At 39.0% G+C, this 26,723-nt stretch overlaps 1 protein-coding gene across 1 annotated transcript in view; it reads left to right on the top strand.

The window, feature by feature from the left end:
• The window catches only part of LOC143332710 (copine-9-like), a 159,908-nt gene that overhangs the window by 94,463 nt on the left and 38,722 nt on the right, over positions 1–26,723 (top strand). The window contains exons 8-12 of the mRNA XM_076750460.1: positions 13,446–13,509; positions 19,502–19,605; positions 20,233–20,337; positions 22,408–22,449; positions 26,395–26,470. Of these exons, the coding sequence (XP_076606575.1) occupies positions 13,446–13,509; positions 19,502–19,605; positions 20,233–20,337; positions 22,408–22,449; positions 26,395–26,470 (391 nt within the window). The remainder of the gene's footprint in view (positions 1–13,445; positions 13,510–19,501; positions 19,606–20,232; positions 20,338–22,407; positions 22,450–26,394; positions 26,471–26,723) is intronic.

Genomic DNA, 26,723 nt, shown 5'->3' on the forward strand with positions numbered 1-26,723 from the left:
ATGATAACAGCAGAATGATGCTCACCACCTTGTTTCTCCAAGTGAGGAAATAGAATATTTGCAGGTCACGTAAACCTGCTGAAATTCAAACATGTTAAGTGCTTGAAGATCCAGTTATTACTAAAGAGACTAAAGTGAAGTGAAAAGGCCCGTAAAAACAAATGGAATAGTCAAAGTTGTCATATTGACATCTAAAGTGTGTTCATTCACAACGTCAACTCGTGCACTGATTAATATGCAAGAAAACATTCCACCAGGAAAAATGTTGGCATTGTACATTTCTGCAAGCCAGGAATATGTTGGAACTTTATGTCTCTTTATATTCTTAATTTCAAACTTTACATGTCTTTACATTTCAACTTTCTATTTCTTGTTGTGACAAAATGTCCTAACTTCTTGTTAAAAATGCAATTTTTCATGCCACCATCATCCCCTCCTCCTGGTGAGAAATTCATCTCATATGATTGTACTGATAATATGAACTATGTCACTTTGATAGCTGTTGCAGAAATTTTGCTATGATTCATATAAAACATACAAATTTAACATATCCGTGCTTTGAAGAAATGTATAAAATCCTGGTGACTGGGCTGACACCCAGTGCCTGCAGGAAATGAAAGCTTCCTTTGCTATGTTTTCATAGCCTATTAGATGACCTCTGCTTGCACTGCAGCTCTTCTTCAGAATGGATGCTACGAATTTGGCTTCATTTGCTCAACACAAGTAAAGAACTGAAATCATTCAAAACACAAACTACTTGTTTTCATTCACTTACTTTGCTTAATGCTACGCTAATTACAACTTACTACAGACGTAGCATTGCCTAATACAACTTCGCTAGATGCTTGACTGCTGTGAAATAATCTCAACATGATGAAACTATTCATAAAGTCAGCCTAACATTTGATTTTGTCGTCAGTTATAATTGACAAATGCATGAAAACTTGCCAGATTAGCTACCATGCACACATCATATAGGTGGGGCAGAGTGTTTTTTTTTCTTCACAGTATTGATCTTTGTCCTGTGTGGTTGCATGCCAGCTTAACTGTGTGCATACTGACTTTTGCCAAGTGATAATTCCGTTGATTATGCAGGGTTTGGAGGCATAGGCTATATTAACTGGTACTGAATTAATGAAGTGGATTGTCTTAACTACAGGATGATGGATGTGCATTGATTTGATTGACTTGCTTTAATGTGACATGTAAAAACACCCACAAGGTTACTCTCCTCCATCCATCCATTTTCTTTGCACAGTTACATGTCGTTTTACGTACTGGAAGACCAGCTAGCCACAGTCAGGGAAAACAAAAGTCAGTGGCTTCAGTACAATACAATACCTAATATTGACCATGATTGAATGAAACTGGAAAAAATCTAAAATCTAATGCTGCAAGAAGTGGAGATGATAGTTATGAACTGTAACAGTCCAGCATAGAGCAGAGTGGGAGAGAAAACAACTCTCCATGCGCCCAGAGGCATGAGGGAGAGCACAGATACTTAAAGCACCCCAAATAACAATCACTCAAAACACTCAGTACAGAGTGAGTCATAGAAAACTGAGAGACATCAGGTAGGAACCATGAAAAAGTGGGGGAGTTAATGGATCATTAAAATGGGAAGAATTCTGATCATAATAAATCAGGTATCTTAGGATATGAGTGGAAAGTATTGTTCTTACTACTACATTTAGAACATTTCTTTTCTCAAGTGTAGCACAACCGTGTTATGTCAGATGTCACTTCAGTGCAACTGCGAATGAACGTTAAATATCCAGGAATTGATGTCATTAACACTGATTGTCCAGCCATATACCAGGTTTTCAATTAGTCTTGTTTGGAGAAAATTAAGTGCAGCCTAAATGTCAGCAATAGTGCCTCTGTGCATACTCACAATGTGAATATGCACAACCACAGCCAGTTGAACCAGGAAATTAGTAAGTAATAGGTGATGGATGTTTATGATAGACAGCTCAGGCAATGATTTTACCTTTCACCTTCATTTTCTCTTCCAAATAAATCTGACAAACCAGGAGATTTGTTTACCTGCCTCACCTCTTGTGTTTCAACCCAATATCCCTCGAAATTACATCCATATAATTTGTGTACAATGCGACTGCAGTACATTTTAAAAAAAACATTTGCAGTTAAAATAATCCAGTTTTGCAGAATTGTCAAAAGTTGACGTTCTTGTCTGCAGGGCATTTGCAGGTCTTACAATTACAATTACAATTTGTCATTTGGCAGATGCTTTTATCTGTGGTGAGGTACAAATGAGATTTTCATACGTCACAAGCAGGGTTCTAGACAGGAGAGAACAACAAGAGTAAGTGCACTAACGCAACTTTCTGGTCCAACTGGACATAGGTGCTATGAGGCAGTGCTACGAAGGAATGCAAAAAGTGCATACAGTCATTCATCCAAGGGTTTTCTTTTTTTTTTTTTTTTCTAAAACAAGGTGTTCAGTAAAGAGCTTGGTCTTTAGTCTTTTTCTAAAGATCCAGAGGGACTCTGCAAAACAAATGGAGTTGGATGAATGGGAATGGAGTACCACCGGGGAACCACAGAGGAAAAGAGTCCAGCTAGAGACTTGGGGCCTTTTGGAGGTGGCAACACCAGGTGCTGTTCCTGGGCAGAGCGTAGTGAGCAGGAGGGAGCATAAACCTGAATGAGGGACTTCAGGTAGGTCGGAGAGGTTTTGGTTGCAATTTTGTAGGCAAGCATCAAGGACTTACACTTGATGCGGGCAGCAACTGGGTGGAGGGATATGAACAGCAGAGTAACATAAGCTCGTTTGGGCTGGTTAAAGTCCAGGCAAGCCGTCGCATTCTGGATCATCTGCAAAGGTTTTAACAAGCATGCTGGGAGCCCTGCCAGTAAGGAATTACAATAGTTGAGGCGTGATAGTACCAGCACTTGTCTTGAAATGCCTTAAAAAGCATGGAATTGAGTTCCTTCAAAGACGACCTCATATTGTTTTTAAAAGTCTTTGATTCAATGTATTTTCTTGACTGTATTTTCTTACTGAAGACAGAAATGTTAGTTGCAAAAATGTTTTTGTAGCTAATTGTGGGCAGTTGGGAGACGCTCTATTGTACACTTACAAACTGTAGGTGGGATTGTTTCAACAGTGAATTGTTGAGTTTCAGGCAGAATCAGACATATAAGAAGCTCTGTCACTGATCATTCACACACACAGTATTGATTTTGTGTCTTCTCCTGTTCCAAAAGGAAAAAAAAATATTACTGTGCAGTATTAATAGACAGATGCATACCTGTTGGTAATAGCAAAATTATGTTATTGTGCATGATTACATTCATACATTGTTCTGCTGAGGTTGTTTTATTTTGTCTTTTAAAGCACTGATCAGGAGTAGTGCTCCTAGTTTTGTTGTATTCTGCACAATGACAAAGGCTTTCTATTCTATTCTACTCTTTTCTACTCTATTCTCCTTCTGGTCACCACTTAAGAGCAAATCGAATAACCATAGCTTATATGGATTTTGAGGCGTTGTCAGATTGGGCCTGTAGAGATAATGAAGAATTTTCTTAAATGTTAGGGCTATGCAAAACATTCCAGATGCAGTATTTTCTTGAAAAACAAACAAAGAAAAATCAAATCTAGCCTATCCACTACAACACACACCTCATCAAACATGTTTATTTGATTAACAAATGGCTTAATAATAGCAAAAAATAACACCCTTTAAAGAGTAAACTCATTCATGTGAAAAATCAGTGTAGTTCCCATGAAATCAGAATATTTAAGTACATTTACTTTGTTACTTTACTTTCCACTACTTACACATGCATGAATGTACCCTTCTATGCTCATCTCAGTAACCGCCACATCAAAGCCATCATCTATTCCAGGCAGCAGTGGAAGCCGCTGATTTACCGAGCTTTGAAAGCATTACACTTGCATTCATTTGCATTCATTTATTTATAGTTCTGAAAGGGATCCCCTGCACTGTTCACATAATCAGAGGGCCGAAGGCTTGCTGCCCACATTCACTGGTGAAAGCCCTGGTTAATTATGTTGTATACCCTCCACAAGTACGTGATGTCCTTACTGGTCACAGAACCGTTACATAACATGCAAGTAATCTTGAGAAACTCGGCTGAACATAACTCAGCCTAATTTTCCACAACTGTGTTCCACCAGCACTGTGTGAGAAAAGATTCTGGTGATTCTTCAATGTACTTTGGGGTTTCAGAGGAAGAAAAAAAAAATACTGTATTTGACAGTACATTTATTAAGATAAAGATTTTTTCCGAGCTTTGCGCAAAGTTTACATTATGGCAATATAGCATTTTTACCTTACAGTGACAGTGTTATTATTTGTATTCTTAATTTCTTTGATGTAAAATCTGAGTCTGCATAATATTTTGTAGCAATTATATAAATGACATTGGAGGAACAAGTAAAAATAATATTTCTCTCTGGAAAGTAGTGTAGGACAAGTAGACTGCTCTCAATATACTCAAGTAAATACCATTACCTGAGCATGTCTTGAAATACCTGCGTTTTTTCATTAGGATTAGTTTCCAATGCAGTACATTTGTTTGATTACTTTTTGATTATAAACTAACGAATGTTTTAAACTGGGTGACGAGGTTTTACAATTAAGCAAATGAAATTTGTCTTGAACCCAAATAATATGGTGATTGTTTGCGGTCATATTAATGTACCTGTAGATGTTTCTTCAGGTGTGACATCGATCAGTTTCATGTTGAAAGCATTTTCACTGCTGATAAACAAGCTCTGACGGCCCATGTTAAAATACTTGGCCTGTCTATATAAATATTAAATAGAAGCATAGATATTTTTCTCAATAAATATAGTTTTTTGGAGCATGCCATTAGAAAAACATAACTAAAATGTTAACTTAATGTTGTATTATTCTAAATTTTGACAAGGGTAAGGCTTCTTACTGTGGTTTCATTGTGTTTCCCAGCTAATAAGCCCTGGACATAGACAAATGCGTGTGTTTTTTTCCAACAAAAATATTCAGGCAGAAATAAAAACCTTCTAGTTCAGTGTGTTCAATCTTGTATTACTCAATGCCAGTAGTACTTCTAGTCATTCTAACTGTTAGTGACAGTGAAGTTATATTTCAAAAGAGACCATAACCATGCATGTACTCAGTGTGGTTCGCCTTGGATAGGCATTTTAGGCTTGTTGTACAGGAATGTTAAGAGGTTTTTAAAGTAAGGGTAGGTTCAGGTTATGATTAAGGTTAGGGTTAGGTTTCAGCAAGTAGTGCTTATGATGAGGGATAGGGTCAGTCTCCAGGAAAGCATGCAGGAAGCATCACTGCAGACCCCTCACATCATGGACACAACCTGTTCCCACTTCTCCCCTTTGGTAAGTGCTTCAGATCACTGAACGTCAAAACCAGCAGACACAAAAATACTTTCTTCCCACAAGCTGTCACCCTAATGAACAGGTAGCAGTCATATGGTATCGCTAACCCTCTGACACTAATACATCCATTGACTGACATTTATCATCCATTAAAGCAGTTTTTAACATGTATATTCAACACTCACTGTCACTGACAACATGAATACCTGCACATTGTAAATTTCATCATATGTATTGTTTATTGCCTCTTCATTCTGATCCATATTTTTTGGTCCCGTTTTTTTGTTCTTTTGTCCTCATTCAGCTGTTTGTCTTATTTCCTGTGCAAGTACTTTGACTGCAATGTTTAAAACAGAGTCATATTCCATGTATGTGCACACACACTTGACCAGTAAAACTGCTGAAATGAATGTAAGTCAGTGTCCTCTAAAGTAATGTAACGCGTGTGTGTGTGTGTGTGTGTGTGTGTGTGTGTGTGTGTGTTTAAACTTGTATAACATGTGTGGGAGTGGGGACCCACATCAGGCGGTGGAAGATGTGGGAGGAGGACAAGAGATGTGTGGGAAAACTCCTGCTGAAGGGGACACACACAGACACACACACACACACACACACGAAAGAACACACATCCATATGCACTTTCTTTGATGACTTCCTTCTTTAAGTTATTTCTTCATCTGTATCACTTTCTTCCATCCTGTTGTGCTTCTGCTCCAGTCAAGGGGCCGCAGCTTTACCACCACTGTTCTTTTAGTAGCAGTGTTGCAGCAGGAATGGGAATTGGACTAAGGAAATAAGTGGCATTCTGTATGTGTGTGTGCGTGTGTGTGCGTGCGTGCGTGTGCGTGTGTATGTGTGTGTGTGTGTGTGTGTGTGTGTGTGTGTGTGTGATACTGAAGGTATCCCCATCGCCCCAACCAACCATGCAAAAGTCATTATCACAGCGATTGCAGCCTGTAGAAGCTCATACATCAGTGTTAGCGTTCTTTGTCAAAGCAGAAGGGTCAGCAGAGATTGATTAAAAAGAAAACCACACTGAGAGGAAGAAAGTATAGGAATTAATTCTTGTGTCAAGTGACTGTATTTGAGTTTTACCTGCAGCCGAGGTTACATGATTGTGCTCACAAAAGAAGCTGAGGAATGGACAATAGACTGATTTTGGCGAAACCACAGTTCAAGGTTATAGGAAACAGCCTCTCAAGGAGAATGTATTATGTGTGTGTGCAATATTATCATCTGTGGTTCCATCTAGCATAATGGATTCTGTGTCTGTGTTCTGGTGTTTGTGCCTGCGTGTGTGTCACAGATGTTTACTGCAAAATCCTTGAATCTCAGCCGGCATTTTAATCAAAGCGCAGCATCAGGCGGCCTGCTCACAGCAGTGCTGCCTCAAGTGGATGGAACGAATCGCCTTGTCGTGTTGTGAGGTGGAGTGTGACTCGCAGCCATAGGGAATTTCGGAGCAGATGATAATGGTTTTCCTACTTTTTTTCTGGGTTTGACTTGACTTGAAAACTTTTAATTTGTAGCTTTTTCCTGTCAGCGTGTAATCCGCTCACACACAGTGCTTGAGATATTCTGGACCATGAACAGGGACAACATTTGATAGGTGTGGTCTAATGAGATAGTGTCAGCTTTTGGATGTGCGTAGATCAAAGACCAGAGCAATACATATATAATCAACATTAGAATAAATTGTATTTATATGTTCTTCACACAGAAGTGAAGAAAAGTTTAGAAAGAACTGAACTAATGGAGTAAAATTAATATAGGGGTCTGAAGGAAAAACACACTGAAGGAAATAGAGACATGTAGAGTATTGAATCTGCTCGGAGCTAAGACTCCCACTGGCAAAGTTCACAGGGTGTTTCAGGCTGTTTCACGTTTTGACTATTTTAAAATTTTGGAGCCCCTAAGGAGACATGGGATAGTTGCACCATAGTTTCCTGTGTTCACAAAGAAGTTTCACGTGCTCACGAAGTATTGCAGTCACACTAGATATCTGCCGTGCACAGGGGACCACCCAGTGCTTTCCGGCCAGCTATGTTTTTGTGTGGAAATAACAGTACAGGAGTTAGCTGGGCTTTATTTTAACCTCTGACTTCATTATAAACATATTAGTCTTTTGTTTGCAAGTGATCACCATTCTATTATCGATGAAAAACAAAATGAATTTATAAGACCTGTAGCCTCCCGCAAGGGATACACCAGTTTTGATGGGGACTTACAATTACAAATGTCTTGTCTCCACGGATATAGGTGGATGTACATAAAATGCAAGAACAATAGATTACACATTAAGAAAGAAGCCATTCATTTAATTGTAAAAGAACTACACCGAAGCGGCGTTGAACTCAGAGGAGGCAGACATCTCCATTGCCAAGCTGTTTTACAAAAGTGCCCAATTATATTTGGCACCTTGACTCAGATGACAAGTTGAAGCAAATTGAAGTGGTATCTGTATCAATGACTGCATTGATGGATTTTCATGGGAAATTATGGATGAAAGCATTTACTAGAGCCAGTGACCCAAAAATTGTTAGAGACTTCTATTTGGAGGCAGTTGTGAATTTAGATGGTTGTCAAAGGATTCTCAGAGGCCACCGAGGCACAGAGAATGATAAAGTACGAGACTTTCAGCGTTTTCTCCATCATAATATATGCATGGCGGCTCTGGTACTGACAACTACATTCAAGGGGCAAGCATGGCAATCAGTTGGCAGGATTTCCTCAGGAAGGAATCAATGGAGTTCTCTTTTATTTATTTGGCTGTTCTTTAGCATTTCTTAGAGAGAGCAGAACAGAGTAAGGGGAAATCTGACACAAACTCAGACACCACCCTGGAAAGATGGTTAAAAGTGTTTAGTTAATAAAATGTAATAAATTGAAAATAAAAGCATAGTAGACTGGAGGAGTATTATGTGATGGGCTTTTTTTAGATGGACGTGCATCAAAGCTCACACAATTCTGTGTGTTCTCAAAGTTAGACAATGTTGAAATTAGATGTATACGTGCTGCTAACTTTTTCCATTAACTCTGTAGAAGCAATATTTGGAACTTTGAAGTATATCACCGAGGAGAAAGGATTGATTTGTTGCTATGTGCACACTGACAGTGCTAGAAAGGTGTTACGTGACAGACACTAAGGACATTTGCAGCATTATTGTGTGGCAGTCAGTTTCGCCTTCCAGTGGTTGCTTGTCAGGAATTGTATTTGTACCTTTGTTTGAGAAAATATGAGCACAACCACAACAAAGAAAACAAGAATGGAGGATATGAATAAGAAATTCAACATTTTTATTGAACAATATTCTGGTCTTGACAGTGATTGGCAATATGTTTCCCCATATGATACTCCAACAAAAATAGCCAGGGGGTCTGTGCATCGAACAGGCATCATTTTGTAAATGCTGACCTGTAGTTCTTTCTTATAAACATCTGCATAAAACATGGAGATGAACATGTGAAAATGTCTGAAAAGAGGCATGTTTACACATGAGAGCTGACCTTTCTGACTTATCAAAATGATCACATTTAACTTGTCTTTTGGACCTTACCAAACACAGTATGCTTACAAATATTACATCAATAGCATCTACAATGAACCTCAAAATGTGAAAACTGTGTCTTGTTTCAGTTTTTTATCATGTGGTACATAACAAGATCATTTGGCAAATCATAGCCCCACTGAACCCCCCTGTAAAACAAAGGATCTCTTCAACAACATGCTTTATCACTTGCCCCTAGTAGTACGTGAGATGATTTCAAGTTTTGCGATTGTCATGTCAGATTACTGCTTTCACCCAATTACAGTGGATGCAAATGAATATCAACGGTAAATGTGTAAGATCCCATACATCGACTACACAATATCCATTGTACAGCAATTGCAATAGCTTACCGTAGAAGGTGGTTAAGGGCTAACTCCTCTTGTGGATTTAAGCTTTCACTTGATGACTTGATCATCTGGGCCACTTTCTTGCTATGCTAGAGCCATCTTAAACTCATAAACTTCCACAATGATTTGCTAGAACTGTGGCGATCTTCTGACTTTAAACAAATGGCACCTTAAAGTCAAACTTTCAATTTGTCAGGTACTTTGGTTGATGACAAATCTAACAGTATTTACATTAGCCTCAGCTGTATTCTGTGGTTAATGCTAATTTGCAAAGGTTTGCATGCTAAAACGCTGTGCTAAGATAGTAAATATGGTAATCATTATGCCTGATTAGCATCAGCATGTTAACATTGTTATTGTGAGCATGTCAGCATGTCAACATTTCCATTTAGCTCAAATCACGGCTGTGCACAAATACAGCCTCACAGAGTCACTAGCATGGCTGTAGACTCTAAGTGTTGTATCACTGAGAATTACCTTAAGCAAACACAAGGAATTTTTCATCAAATTTTCCATTCAGCCTAAACATATTTGTAAAACAGTACAGTATGTGGAAGAAAATGACCAGACTATGCCATGATTTGCTGAATCACTGTGTGGTACCTGGGAAGCCAACTATTATGTATTACCATTGCAGCAAAGAAAATACTGTGTTTGGGTGATGTCAAAATTTATTTGCATGAATTTGAGCTGCATCTATGTGTAACAATATGCGACAACTGTTTGTGTGTTTGCTTGTGGAGTATGGCTGTGTGTTGGTTTGTGTGAGAGCTCAGATTGAGCTCAAAACTTGCAGAGACAGGAAACAAACTCAAGGAAAATAGACAGATGGGTTCCTATTCAACAAGGCTAAATAAATAAATAAATAAATAAATGTTGTGCTCAGTTTAATGTCCTTAAATCTCATTCAGTCTGTCCTCTATCCATGATTTTTTTATTGGTTTCTCTCAGTTTTTCCTCTTTTGATATTCATGAGGTGGAGTCATGAAGCTTTGGGGTAAGTAAAACATTTTCAAACTCGCTGAGATGCATTCTTGCCTCAATTTGCTCCACTTGATTGTTAGTCTCACATCTTCACAATAGCTGTGTAAATTAATCCACTTATGAAATTTACTTTGCTTTGAGTCTGAAATTCCTGAAAGCCAGTCTGTTAATTTGGAGTGTTTTATAAACACTGGAGGAAGTACAGGACAACAGCAGCAACAAAGCATCTTCCAGCAGCTTGAACACCAGGCAGAAAACAGCACTGAGCCACTGCTATACCTGGGGATTCCTCCCCTCAGACTACAGACCTTGTTTTCTAATCAAGATCCAATTTCAATACAATTGCCAAGATTGTTCTGTAATTCATCACTGAATGAGGAGTCCAATCTCCCCTGAGAGAAATTAGGAGGCAGGAACTGAGCTGTGATTAGACAGAAGATTTGTGATGTGTCTCATTAGCAGAAGTCCTCCTTTTCTTGCTATGATACTTGTGAGTGGTTTGGATCTGATCAGGGGTCAGTACTTCTGTCACTGCTGCTGTGATTAATTACCAGCATGTAATGTGGCTGGCTACAGTGAGATCAGCAGGTGGAGGGTTACTGTCTGAATGTGTAATTTTCTGCAAAGAATCACCCTCATCTGCAGTACGCGAGTGTCTGCAGGTTCTCTGTTCTCACCATTGTGCACAATGCCAATTATTTGTTGTTTCCAACATTGTTTATGTGCCTCAGTGCATTGTAAAACCCCTGTAATACTACATGTGTTACAACCATGGTATTTTGGGCAGCTATCTCAGGTGCGTCTGATGGAGCCAAATTAAATGACAATCAGGTCGTTTGTCCAGGCCCTCCAGAACAACAAATAGAAGTGTATTCCGATCTAATGCCCCTATCAGCAGGATGACATCATTTGTCTGTGCTTTCCAAAACCATTACATATCAGTCCTGGAAAATCCTAAAAATCAACTGACAACACTGTGGTCAAGGTTGGTTAGGTTTAGGAAAACAACAAGCTCAAAGCATTACTTTACATTGTTACGAAAGGGATAACGCCTGATGAGGTGGTCTTGTCTGGCCATATTTTGATGACCAACCCCCAACCATATTGATCATTTTCCCAACCCAGTTTAGATGAAACCATACGCACCATATAACCAAACCCTTCATAGTCCACTGGAAACCCTGGTCACGCAGGTCACTCCTCATCTGGAGCTGTGATGGGAATGTTGGATCTGTTTTTGTAGCGGTTGGTTTAAACAGACAGCAGTGGATTGTGAGCTTTTTCAGAGCTATTCAGCTGTTGCAGTTCCTGCTGCTCCTCCTCTGGGGGTCAGTCCTCCTTTCTTTGTTGCTGGACTGCCTCTTGGTTAGGTAGATCGGACATGCCAGGTGTCACCGTCTTCCCTACTCTGCTCTCATAACAAATAACACCATGCCACTTCCAATAAATTATGAATTATGACATACTGAGTTTTTGGCTCATTGTCACGGGTTGGCCAGCTGATTGACAGTCACTTTTAGGATGGAGTGGACCTCCACTGGTAAGTAACATTAGATGCATGCATTTTCTGAATTCATTAATATACTGTGGACTGGACAGGAATGTGGTGGGCTGGATGTGACCCACAGTTGATGTTACTGGCTGGGTTAGGAATGACTTGCCATTCGGTCCGGATGTGGACCAAGTCAGGACATGAAGAAGGCCTGCTCTAGATGTTCGCTAATATCCCCATGTTGTCAGTATATCAAACAAGTGAGTGAATCCAGCTTCTGAATGATCAGCTTCTCTGCAGTGGAAAGAACATGTAGCTGTGGTAATGCTAATGCTAGGTGAGCAGGAACGACAGAGAGTGGTTATATTCAAACAATGTTTGGAAATGATAACTGGATTCACTGAGGAGACACTGTCTTTTGTATTACTGCAGAGCAGATTCACATGGACATTGCATATGTGCCTGAACAATAAATCACACTAATCTTGCGATAAAGCCTTGTGACAACACCTGTAACCATGGTAACTACATGACAAAGATGGCAACAACTGTAGCCTTAGAATGCAAATAAAAAATTAATTACTAAAATAAGACTAAATTGGGCCCTGCAATCGACTGGCGACCGGTTCAAGGTGTACCACACCTCTCGCCCGTTGACAGCTGGGATAGGCTCCAGCCCCCCCGCAACCCTGAAAGGGATAGTCGGGTATAGAAGATGAATGAATGAATGAATGAATGAATAAGACTAAATTGTCTCTTTTGAAAACTTTGCTAAAATGGCAATGTCAAAAATCCAGTGACTGAAGACTAATATACATTTGCGTCAAAAGGTTAAAGCTGAATCCAAATTAAATGCCAAACACTGGTCAAAACCTTAAGCAACCTTAAGCGACCTCCAGCACACCAAGAAAGTTAAATATGGGAATGGACACAGATTTAGTGCACAGTTAAAACTCTGCTTTGCCTAATCTCTGCTACGCCCTGTTCTCCCAGAATGGTCACCTCACTGTCTGATTTCATCATGGGTGTTCAAATTCACAAGAACCCACTCAATTGGTGCCTTTAGTAACAAGTCTGATGGCTGAATTAACTTCTGAATAAGAGCTCTTTTGGGCGGTTGTTACAGCATATACCTGTATCAATAATTAGCATAATCTGCAGATGCAGGAGAATTTTTAATGTCTTTGTGTGAAAGACACACATGATTTTGTCAAATCATCCATCTTCACATTGTCATTTAGCTTTTGCTCTTTAACAAAATAGGAATATAAATTGTCTTATATATTTTGGCATAGTTTTTGTTTTAAAAGCTACTTTTTAATCAGTTTAAATGTCATTTTATGTGAAGAAAGTATGTCACCAAATATGTTTGATTATAATTTTCATTGACAAAAGTAACAATTCTGAGTACCTGCTTTACTTTATGTGAAAGCTTTAACACCAAAGGTGAGAGCAAGTTGCTGTTAATTATTGATGTTTATTCATTTTTAAGTATTATTTGATATCTTGATATCAATGGCCCGCACCGATTTGTTTTGAAGCAGAAAATTACCATGACTATTTCCTGTAGCAACATACAGTATACAACCCCAAATAACTGCAGGATGAGTCTTTGTTGCTTTTGTGGTCCTTCATTGCCTCTCTCTCTCTCTCTCTCTCTCTCTCTCTCTCTCTCTCCCTCTCTCTCTCTCTCTCTCTCTCAGTGGGATTCCTGGGAAGAAATGTGGAACTATTGTCTTCACAGCCGAGGAGCTCAGTAACTGCCGGGTCAGTATCAGATCATTCACCATTTTTCTCCAGGCCAGGCCGACCATTGAGGACACAGAGGTCAAGGCCTTGCTATTTTGTTTTTTTTTAACTTTTGAATATACATATTTTAAGGTGCAAAATATATTCACAGTGGACAATAGGCTAGACTAGTAGTACATTATAATAAAGTTAAACTGCATGGCAGAAGCTTTGAATCTGCTGCAATGTCTATTATCGCCTACTCCAAAAGTGGTCCTTGCTGAGCCTTGTATGATGTTTGTGATAAAGGATTTCATCTGGGTGTATAGACTATGCTATATAAGTTTCTATAAGGTTGCCACTGCGCAGTTGGATCTGGATAAGATGTGGCGAAAGTGGTGGTGAAACTAGAGGCATGTAGCCTGTCTCAGAAAAACACAGGGTCTTGGTCCCTTACTGGCTAGTCTTATGTTTATGTAGTCACAGATCCTAATGGACTGAGGAATGAAGCTAATCAAAGGAGGTAGATGGGTCGAGGTATACCAGGCAGGTTGGCCTTGCTGCATTTTGAGGTGGTAGATGAGAGAGTCAGAAGAATTGCTGACAATGTCAGATATGGTTGTGTGTTGCGCTTGCTGGTAGTTTAGCGTAGTAGCAGTGAACTCTGAGAAGTGTAGAAAGTCAAATAATGCCAGAGAGAACATGGATTGTAAATCTTTATCTATGAAAGTAGACAAATAACCTGAGCGGAAAGTAGTGATTCAGCCACAGTTTTAGTTTTCCATCGTCCATGCTTTTTCAAGTGTGAAGTAGATGAAGGTATGACAAGAAGGATTGACTTCGAAGTTGGCATTTGGTACCAAAATTTTAAATGAGTAAGGAAATTCTGAGAATTCTCTCAGTTGGCACTGAGTATTGGTGATGTTTGCCTGGACAACCAGGCTCCTTGGCCTGCCAAACAGATTAGAGAGATGGCAAAATAGATTGTTGAATACTGCATGGAGAAGTCAGGACTCACAATTAGGCTACTGATGCTTGGGATGGTGGAGCCTTGGGGGATGACAGGTCTATGATGAGTGTCTTTTTTCCAGAATATTTCCCAGCAGTTATGCCAATTGGAATAATGGACTGAAAAATGAACCTGTCATGAATGCTTCTTTAACTTCTTTATTAAGGAGTAAATTGTGGTATGTGTAGGGGGAATCTGGCGTAACCTGCAGACCTTGATGAAAACTCTGAGGAAAACCTTATATGAGGACATTTATTAGCTGCCAGTTGGGATGATTCTTTAAGGCAGTAGCTAGATCATTTATGTTAACTGGTGAATTGAGATACATACATAGACTGTGCTTGGTCGGATAACGAGTACAAGTTGGTCTGGAATCTGCTCCATTGCAAAAGGAGCAGGTGTTGAAGAACTGGCAGCTTGAAGCATTGTATTCTAATCCATTAGTTATTGCATACTGCCCTCTCACCCTGGAAGAGGACTGGCCTTAATCTCTCATCCACACCTATGAAAAGAGGGTTGATTGTGGTTGGCTGGGTTTGGTTGGTTCATTGGTGAAACACAGCAGGGGAGCTGTGGTGGGCAGGCTACAGAAAATGACAGTGGTGCAGCAGCAGGTAGTCAAGTGGTGAGGGTACATGCTTTGGCTGCATTGGATGATGCACCACACGGCTCACCATTTACAGGAGAGCGAGCTATGAAAAAATGGCAATACAGCTCAGGATCTAGTTTCCCCCACTATGTTATGTGGTTGTATTGGTACAGGCACATGGCAGCTTGTGCAAAAAGAGTGTGGTATGTTTGAAGTCCATTGCAAGAAACCGAAAGGCCAGATTACGGATCAATGACAAGTAGTCATCCAGCTCAGACCTGTGATTGGGGAAGGCATAACAAATGATATTACATTACAAGGCAAATATAACTGCTTTGAGTTCTTTGGAGGAGGCACAGAGTAGCTGTTTGAGGGTGGGTCAGAGAGAGGCATCATGAAGGGACAACATCTCTCACTGAAGATGGGATCTTCACCTGGAGCTTCTTGGAGGGGAGATGCCGATTGCAGGGTTTTCAGAGGCTGAAAGCAGAGAGCGTTGGGGAATATGGATTGCTGAGCCCAACCTAGTTCACTGGCGGGGATAGATGTTAGGAGATGGATAGGACTGTGGAACCTCAGGAGCTTGCTGATCTGCAAATAGATGACTGTATGAAGAAGTGAGAAGGAGCTCCTGGTCTATGGCTGCTGATTTGCTGTAGTACTCGTCTGTCATGGATCATGCAAAAACTGAGTCAAAGGGGAAGGGGATGAATCAGGTAAGCTAGTTATTAAACTTAATTTATTTGCGTCCCTGCCTGGTTCCTCCACAAAAAGAGTTTAAAAAACAAACAAACTGGGCAGTAGGCTCTTAGGTAAGCAAGGCATTAGGTAAGCAGTGTTCCTGGTTCCAAAAAGCACAGCTGATAAATCAAGGCTAATTCATTACTGGTGCCCCCATTTTGACATTGAGGCCAATAATTCTGAACAGCTTGTTTGGGCTTTTAATTTGAAAAGTTAGGTGAATATTGTTACTCTCAAAATGTATTAAAGTAGCATAGATTTACGCTATAGTCTATTAAAAATTTTATCCTGGCTCGGTTATCTGAGCAGTCTGAGACAGGGGTTAGAAAGTTAAGCACTACAGTCTGAACTCATGACAGTCACGTTGTGTGTTTCCATTTTTAACTTAGCCGAGTAAATTTAAATCACTGCACAGACTTCAGAATAATTTTGTCATCTGCATCAAGTGGAAGCAAAGTGAATTTGTACTTTTCCTTCAAAGTGATGATGAGAGCCTCTCTTGAATTATTTATCGAGTCTTACAGTTCTCTTTTCTTGCCAAAGTGGGTAAATAATTAGACACTGCAATCAAAGAGAGAAGCACATGCAAGCACACAAACACCACACACAAACGTGCTCACCATGGTATTACAGTATGCACTTTTACATGCAAACATATGCAATTACATCCATGCTGGTAATGATTTGAATATTGAGGGAGTAATTTGCTGTAATGTATACGCAGAATTAAGTTTAACCTTCTTCAAACCATATCATGCATATGAATGTCAGGAGAGTTGAACTAATACCCCAGGCTGTACGGCGGTGATGATGGTATACTGCAGGATCCTTGAGGGAACTCAGAACTCACAGTTTACATTCACATTTATTAGTTATGGTTCATGAGGCCTGTGTCTGGAAAAACATCTGTGGTTAGTTTTATGTCACAAATTAAATATCAGTTTTATTTAAGGTTAATATTGATAACAAACCAGTGTGTCTTCACCTTTTGTACCTGATTAGTATGAGACAGATGTCTCAGAGGGAGATACTTACTGTACATGGACATTGCTGTTCATGGCACTTGAAGAAGTCAGACATTAGATATAATCCAGATGTCTTGCATTAGTCCAAAAACTCAGGTGCTTACAGTGTACACAGGTAAAACCTTACTTATTGCGCATCTTCCACCTCTGTCAGCAAGTCACACGGTGAAACTCTAAATGCATGTCAAACAAAAATACTGATCATAGAGCCTTTGGCATTGCTCTTTAAACAGCTGTGAATATGCACTGTTAGCTGTCTTACCTTAAAACGTGTTTCTTCCTTGCCAATTTCTGTGCAAAACTATCCACCATCTTATAAAATTCCAAGGTTCTGATGCAAACAGCTAATTCTGAACTCAAAAGGAGGTTTGCTCCTTGAGATATTGAACATTTTCCACAAATTACTTTTGCAGTTTGTGCAATTTATGGCACAAAACAGCTCTTCATGTTGATCTCCCCATAAGCTCTCAAGTTATTCTTGTTTGTTTTCATGATGACATTGCTTGAAAACCTTTTTATAGAAGAGGGCCCTGGGGCTGAGATAAACCTGCCAGAACACATTACAACTCATACATTATTGTAGATGTCAGTGTCAAACTGATGCAAGGTAGAGTAAGTGATAAACGTACAACAACGTGACCTGATACTATAAAATAACAGACAAGATGGAGGCAAGTCCAAGTCCACTATGTGTATATGGACTCCTGAGAGTGCAATTTTGCACTTATACCAGGCCACTTACCAAAAGAAACAAGACAGGCTGAGTTCAAATGTTGTTTTCTGTGTGTTGTTAGTTTAAGTTTCTTTCACCAGTGTCTCACTGTATACGCAGCATGAGGCTTATTGTTGCTGTGTGCAGTACTGACAATAATAACTATAATTAACAATAACCATTATAATGGTATTAGTCCATTAAAGGGGTTTAATTGTCAAAATAAAAAGAAATATCACTGATGGCTAAAAATGAAAAATCAAATTATGATTTTAATGGACATCTTTCATCCAATCGAAAATGTATAATGGAAGTGATGATATTTTTCATCTGGTTTCTCTCTGCATATCATGAACAGATCAGCACTATTCTGATTGGATCATATTCATGTGGTGGTTGTAAACCTCAATTTGAGGTCCCAGACAAATCCACTGCACCCCTGTGTTTCATTTTTTGGTTTGCTCACCTGTAAATCACATACACATTACAATTTTGCATCACTGTGGGTTTGAGGCTCTATGACTGCTGAACAGAGCACATGCAATGCTCAGTATACACAAACACAATTTTCAGCTATGTGGCTTATTTTTCACAGGAACCTTCAAACATGAGCTGCCAATTTTTGTACAATAGTGTTTGTGTTTTCAGAAAAGAAAGATCTGCACGTGTCATTACCACAGATGTGGCTTCAGATGTAGCATTAGATTGTCTAAACCAAAACTGCAGAAGTGGGACCAAATCGTTCCTTTCTTTGTGAGTCAAGTACACCAGTGATGGAAGAAATCCAGAAAGATTCTGAGCAAAATGTGCATCAAAAGTACTCATACAGCAGAAAAACGTCTTTTGTGACTGACATATTAATGTATATTACATTCTTAGATCGCAAATACTGATGCATCAATGGAAAAACAACATTTTACTGTTGTAGCTGCTCGAGATGGAGCTAGTTTTGATTTTGTTTTTCAATCATTTCTTCATACATATATATACCTTAGTTTAGTTCCTCCATGGCTCACAAGATACATTTGAGGGATTGTCAGATGATTCATGGAGGATGAAAAGAATAAACAACAAATTTCTGCCAATTTGTCTGTTTTTTTTTTGGACTTTTATCTAATATTTGCTGTTTTGTGAAATGTTGGATAATTGGCTCCCTTCAGGGCTCGAATATTCAAGTGAGCTATTCAAATGAAACATCACCGATGTTGAGGGGAAATGTCTCTTTGGTGAAGCTACTAACAACTGAAAAACATCTGAAACATAAGGAGCCCCAACAACACGCTGCTTTATTACAAGCAAAAAAAGATGAGGAACCGCTACTTTGATCCTATAACAGTGTTTTTGTATTTCTAAGCTTTAGAAAAATCTTAATCTGTAACAATATAATAACTACAGCTGTCAAATACATGTAGTGGAGTAAAAAGTACACTTTTCTCTGAAATACTGAAGTAAATTTAGAGCACTTAAGCAAATGTACTTTCTACCACTGAATTCCACTCAGCTGTCAATTTATTAAGTTATCTTAATACTAATACTACTAATAATACTAGTCTTAGCTATTGTACCACTTTCTGTGTGTATACGAGGATATGCATATATAAATAACTATATATTTTATTTTATTTTTATTTGGTTTGATTCTACTGAGCAGGTGTACCTAATACATTGGCAACTGAGTACAAGCGTCACATCTGGATGGTGAAATCTTCCATGGACACTGTCTAAAGACAAACATGTCCCATGCAGCCTACAGCTTTTCAGTCTGAAACAGGTCACAATGTTTTTGTATAGGCTTGAAAAGGTCAGATCTTAAAGAGATAAGGCTCAAGTCCAAGTGGACGAGTGAGTATGGTGAAAAATCATAATTTATTCAAAGTCCAGCTGGAAGATTGAACTAAACCATACTTGATAAAATGAATACAAGGCACAAAAATAAACTGTGGTTTCTCTCTTAGGACATAGCCACCATGCAGCTCTGTGCCAACAAGCTGGATAAAAAGGATTTCTTTGGCAAGTCTGACCCTTTCCTCGTCTTCTACCGGAGCAATGAGGATGGGACGTAAGTGTGTGTTTTTGTTCGGCGTGTGTGTCTGCTAAATGTCTGTGGAAACTTTACTGTTTGGTCCATCTGTTAGTCCTTCAGCTGAGGCGAGTGTGCAGCTCCTCTTTCATAACTCTTCCCTTGTCACTAACAGCGGCTGAAATTCTGCCAACAGATTTCTCTGTCCGGTCCCTTGAGGGGTTTGAAAACTTCTTTACCATCAGATGGTAGAAGAACTAATAGATTTTTTTGACACTGAGACAGAAAGTTCTTATCTGCATTTACTGTAGTCTTCAACGTTTCAGACACACAGTTTAGGATCAAACCCTCTGTGAGCCTGTTCTGTTTCTGCTGTCTCATGCTGAAGGCTTTATTCAGTCGAGATGTATTTCGAGAGACTGTTTGTGTGTCTGAATGAGCTAAGTTTGAATACACACCCAGGGGGCAAAAAATATTAGACACACATATTCTTTACCTTTCTTACAAACTTTACATATTACATCCTACAGGGAGTGGAGATTAAACCACTGTTGGACATTTCTTGAGAGATTTCCTGTCTATCCCAGCTTAATCTGTATTGTTTCCAACAAAAGGTCTTTAGAATTGTTATCCTCACCATGTTGAATTGTCTTTTTGTGTTTCCAGGTTCACTATCTGCCACAAGACTGAGGTGATCAAAAACAATCTGAACCCTGTTTGGCAGCCGTTTACAATCCCTGTCCGAGCACTCTGTAATGGAGACTATGACAGGTGAGGGGACACATGGGGGTCGGAGGTTGGATGTTATTGTAGTTTATCAGTGTCAAAAGGGTTTTGAGTAGTCTGACTGCTGATGAATGATCTTGTCCTCATCATGTTGGTTTTAAACAGTTTTAAACTCTTCACGTCTTCTTGGCATGAAATGTGGTTCATATTTCATTCAGGATAAGCATGATGTCTAAAAAGGGAGGAGCCAAAATATACAATATAGAACTTGTGAATTTACATCAGACATTTTCTGAGATGTTCATGATCCTGTTGAGAGCCATTCTAAAGACTTCATATACCGCATACATTAAGGTCTGACACTAGGTTTGACATTAGGTTTCAACATGGTTCCGTGATGTTAAATGACAGACACAGACTATGTGACATAAAGCGATAAGAGCAGATCATAAGAAACGCAATTACATCTGTACTAACAAGAAACAAGACACGATATGCAAGTGGGGACGCTGTTTAAAACATAAATAAACAAAATGTGATCATTTGCTAATTCTTTTTGACATATACTCAATTGAAAACAGTACCAAGACAATATATTTAATCATTTACATCACCAGGTTCATCGATTGTTGCAAATATGTACTTATTCTGAATTTGATGTCAGTAACATGTTTCAAGCAGGTACACGAGCAACAAAACACTGGGAAAATGGATTGCTCCAAAAACACCTGTTTGGAACATTCCACAGGTAAACAGGTTCATTGGTAATAGCTGATAGTATCATGATTGGGTATGAAAGGAGCATCCTGGAAATACTCAGTTATTCACAAGCAAGGATGGACAGAGGTTCACCACTTTGTGAACACATGATGGTATAAAGTATTTTAAATGGACTCAGGAACACTTCATTAATCCATTGTTATTATTTGTTTGCAAATTATTGCATTCTGTGTTTATTTACATTTTACACAGCGTCCCAACTTTTTTGGGATCAGGGTTGTTCACTGAGTTTAGACAACTATTATGAAAAGTTAATTAATGCCCTATCAGCAATGTTCGAATATGTCTCCTTATTGGTTTCTTATTTATTTATTTATTATTTATTATTTATACAAACATTTTTAATAATTGAATACTTAAAAAATAATCAAGTACTTTTTTCACTTTATTTGATTAACTATTTTTTTTAGGAAGAGTTTTAACTTTAGGACTTCATCAGTTTAGAAAACAGCTTTCAGTGTTTTTTAGATTCGTTATTGCCCAAAGTTTCCAGAGTTCATTACCCAGCAGACTGAGTTCCCCATTTTTCAAACCTTAATCTGCTACTGGAAATACAGACCTCTTACAATGCTGTTTTCCTTTGGTATGGCAAAAGTAAAGTAAAGTAAATGTAATGACAGAGTACGCTGAAAATGTCAAGAGGAGACTGGGGTCTGTGGTGGTCAGAATAATGCCAGCAGTCGGCCGTGCTTTTAGTCTCAGGCCAGTGCTGGTGTTATTGAGACCAACATGGAGGCAAAGCAGCAACAGTTTCACAAACACATAAATTGTTGTACTTACACCGGCCATAAACCATCAGTTCACATTGTACATAAACTGTGTCCTAAACTAAATGTAAGTCATGTTTTTTAACTTTACAACCAGATCCTCACTTTAAATTAGGATCCTTAGAGCTGAGGAGCAGCTCGAGTCAACTCAGTTCACAAATTCAAGTACTGTGTGTGTATCCTTAGACTAATCCATGTCATGAAGTGGGTGATGTGGAGCATGAGAGTCACTCAGGGTTACACATGGAATATAATAATAAGTGTCTGTATTGCATATAAGAATCAGTACCAAATTAATGGTATATTCCTTTAAAATCCTCAGTTATGTCAATCATTGTTATTAATCTGACATTATTAATCTGTATGGTGCAGGCATCCTTTTGAACTGGTTTCCGTTGGTTTTAAATGTGGAACGTTATTTGATGTGAAGGCCAAGAAAAGTCTTACTTACAGTCTACTGTCCCACTGTCAGTCTCTGTCCTCCGTCTCTGCTGCTGCTCCCTCTCACCCTCACACTCTCTGTCTCCTCTCTGTGAATTTCACCTCCGTCTGTCTTACCCCCCTCCAGGACGGTCAAGGTGGACGTTTATGACTGGGACAGAGACGGGAGGTAAGTTCTCTTTCTCGCTATCTCTATTTTTGTTCTTTTTTCTTTTCCCTTATTCATTTTCAGCTCCAGTACAAGCCCCTCAAATGTCAAACCTTGTTCCGTGTCAGGGTACTTCTTTCAGTCAAATTATTAAGTATTACAACAGGTGGAGCCTCCACCCACTGACACAAGCTGGATGATAAATCACAAACAAGTTGCAGATGAAAGGTTACAGCTGAGTGGACAAAAGGTCAGGGTTTATGAGCGCCGAGCGCAGTACTGCCATAGCATCTCTCTCTCACTGACAGTGGGTTGCAGTGGGTTACTCACTGGTGGGCTTAATTGGAAACCTCATGTGGGTTTTTCATGCTGGCCTTGTGTCACTGCTGTCCATAAATTTCAGTTAGGATTCATTTGAAATCCTTGTGGTATTTTTATAAATCCCCAGTCCCAGATTTCCAAATCCCTACCCCACAATGTGCCAGATAGGAGGAAGCTAATGTTTGTCTTGCAGTGTTCCAGCAAAGAATATCACTCTGACAGTCATCAGGTGGTAATTATGTTGCATATCTGCACAGTCAGTTGTTTTTTTTTAAGTTTGGCAAACAATTCTGTTTTTGCTTTCCCAGGCATTATGTATTATCCTTTATTTTGATGACAAGCCATTATCACTGGGAGCTTGATTATATTACAGCAGATTTCAGGCTGTAACTTTAAAGCAGGGGCATGCTCTAGTCACTGTAAACTCCTGTGTAATCATTCTCGCAGAGAGCGCAGGGAGTGCGCTGTCTTTCATACAGAGGTGATTTAACCCAGTGTTCTGCTCCAGTGAATGTTACACAAAGATGAAGTGAAGGCAGAAGTACATAAGTCAGCATCTCTGCTGTGGCATCTCACTTTTATACATATATTTAATACTAATTTGAATAAACAAACATGTCCAGGGTGTCCTGTAGATGTGGAAAGGCAAATGGTGAAAATTCTAATATGAAATATGAACTTGATGAATACATTTGTGTCAAATGGTTCACAAATGGACAAACAGAGCTGCTGTGAGATATCTGTGGAGAACCATTGCACAATGATTAAAAGGTGGGCATGTTACTTGAAAAATGTAATAAATTTCTCATCACATATACGTAATTATGTTACTTTATTAATCACTGAATGGCAAAAGCAATTAGTTATATTACTTGCTACGTTGCTTTCAATATTCAACTTTGTTAAGGGACTAGAATTCACTATTCACATCCCCCAAATTCCAAGTTCTCCCCACCTGCACGTCTAATATTCAGTATTTAACGTGTAGAAACAGGAAACCAGACATTGCAGCTTAACGAGCAGTCAGCCTACAGTTACTGACCATCAACAGCTACGTAGCTCAGTCAAACTCTGTACTAAATCAGGTGATTTCTGAATGAAGACCTACCAGTAGCTAATGTCAGCAAACCAGATAAGAACAAACCGTGCAAATTATGCAATGTTGGAGTTAATGGGGTGGGCATTTTCCCCTTGCTTGGTAATGATAATTGCCTCCCTACACCAAGTGTGCACATCCCTGACCAGTCTGTCCACTGAATGCAGAGAGAATAAGATCATTTAATGGGATTAAATAATTAAGAACAAGATTGATCAGAGAGAGTCTAGTTGTAGAGAGCTACTACATCAATTCCCCTTGATAACTACACTAACTGATCTGATTGTTATTTTACATGGTACCAGATTACAGAAGGTGGCTGATAATAGACAATCCAATGCCCAGGCCAATCCAACAGCTGTATGAAGGCAGCCTGATGTACAGCCTGGATAGAAATCTCTCGTGTAACTCACATTACAACAGTCCATTTAGCTCCCACGGTCTTGCTTACCTACAAGTATCTTTTTACGTTTCTTTGTACACACAGGCTTCCAATTAGGACTGTGTGGTCTAAATGGGTTCCAATACATCAGATTACCCAAAACACTTTCCTATTCTGCAATTGAAATTCAGTAGAGCAACATTTAAATGCTTAATGAACCACTTCAAAATACAATGTGTTTGGGAGTGACCATAATTATTGATAGACAAGCCAAACTGGTATCTGAGGCTATCAGCACTGCTACACTTGAGTGGAGAGGAGGAATGATCATAGTTGAAATTATTGAACAACACTGTTAAAATCAGACTAATGACTAACTGTAAACCAAAACATACAATATGTGTAGTGGGTGCTGTCATTACCATTATATCATTTTTAATTAATTTATTGCAGTTAAGTTACTGTAACATTTAAAATCCTACTTCAAACCCTCACACCTACAGTGAAGCACTAATTTTGCACCTTAAAACTGCACAGCAGGTCTCCAAGACAGGTGATGGAGTGGAACATCAGGCACACCAGAAAAACAGGTGCATCAGTTGAATGTGCAAGATGGTTGATTTTTCATTGTGGCTATTGTGACTACGTGGAGAGGAGGGTCAAGGGCCAGGTTAACTATGATTTATCAGAATTTCATTTTGACCTAATTTTAAAGTGTAACTTTTTAATGTTTCTGTAAAAGAACAATGAACAGGCTGTGCAGTGACTGAAGCAAGAGCATCTCATTAACAACTACATAATCCTTTAAAATGTAAATGTTTTAAGAGGTATGTTAGAGTAATATATACTGTATAATTCTTAGGTGACACAGGGTATTTCAAGGCAAAGAGGAGGAGGGCAGACATCTTGTGACTATCAGACAGTGCGTCATATCCACATGCACGACAACATCAGAAAACTAACCAAGACCTACATTACTAAACATCACAAACTGCTTCCCCTTTCTTCTTCTTTTGTCTGCTGCTTTAGTCCTCTCTCTTTCATTTTCCCTGTCGCATTCTTTATCAAACCTCTCTCATATTCTTGTTTTGTTTCTGCTTCTTCTCTCCCCCCCTTGTTATATTCATCCTCCGTCTTTCCCTGTTGCGAGATGAACTCGTTGTTTGCTCCTTGAGGAGTCCCCTTTAAATACCAGCATTATAAAGGCAATGTTGGTGTCATGCACAGCTTCAGGTGGTGATATATTGAGATGCAGAGATGATCTGTGGGCATGGAGGGAGATGATATTTCCAAGTACGATAGTGCTGCAGGGGATTTATTTCGTGTTCACATGAAATGTGTTGAAGTCCTGAAAACCTTCTTTCTTTTCAATCTGGCACAGATCAAGGGACGTGGCCACACACTGGGGAAGTCATAAAATTATGTTCAAATTCAAATGCTGTTTTATAATCGCTTAGGTCATCTCTCTGCAGTTAGGTTAATATATGATCCTTGATATCATCAGAATGAATGATGTGTATTAAATCAGATAGCCCAATTAAGGTTGAACTAAAATTAAAAGTAACCTGTAACTTTGCTAGCTTAGTTCCATCAGTGATTTATTAGAACACTCCTTATGTCTCATTGCCCTTTAATTAAAGGTCCAGTGTGTAGGATTTAGTGGCGTCTACTGCAGACAGCAACAAACTGAATACCCCTCGCCTCAAACTCCCTTTTCAAGCGTAGAGGAGAAGCTACAGTGGCCACTAAAAATAGCAAAAATGCTATTTCTAGTGCTAGAGCCAGTGTTTGATTTGTCCATTCTGAGCTACTGTAGAAACATAATAGACTCTGTGGAAAAGGACCCACTGCCACAGTAGATAAAAAAGCTCATTCTAAGGTAACAAAAACACAACAATTCATTTTCAGATGATTATACACTAAAGAGGAGATACTTCTGATATATATAATATAATGTACTCTGCCTGCCAGTCAATAGATCCCTCTATCCCTGTTCCTACACCGTGGACCTTTAAGGGAATTTTATTGGATGAAATCATCTGCTTTAGAGTGATCATTCTTTCTTACAGCAGATAGGGAATTAGGAATCATGTTAATGATATAGTAGAACAGTTTTCCTCTTTCTTGTCTCTGTGTTTATTCCTGTCTAAATCAATCTTTCTTCCAGTCATGACTTCATCGGAGAGTTCACCACCAGCTACAGAGAACTGTCCAGAGGCCAAAGCCAGTTCAATGTCTATGAGGTAAAATGCAAGAAAAGCTAGAATAACTTGAACAACAAATTAAGAATCTGAGATTTCCTCCTAAATTTTTATTTTCCTGAATGTGTAAAGGATATCAAAAATTTACTTGCTACAACATTAATAGTTCCTTGACAGCATCATATATTATTCATTGAAGTAATATTTCTTGTATCTTAAATTTCAGCCCTCATCTGAGGACGATATATTATCGACATCCACCCACAGGAGCTTAGACATGCACTGAATAACTACA

Source organism: Chaetodon auriga, chromosome 2 (assembly GCF_051107435.1).
Source record: "Chaetodon auriga isolate fChaAug3 chromosome 2, fChaAug3.hap1, whole genome shotgun sequence".
Classification (NCBI taxonomy): Eukaryota; Metazoa; Chordata; class Actinopteri; order Chaetodontiformes; family Chaetodontidae; genus Chaetodon; species Chaetodon auriga.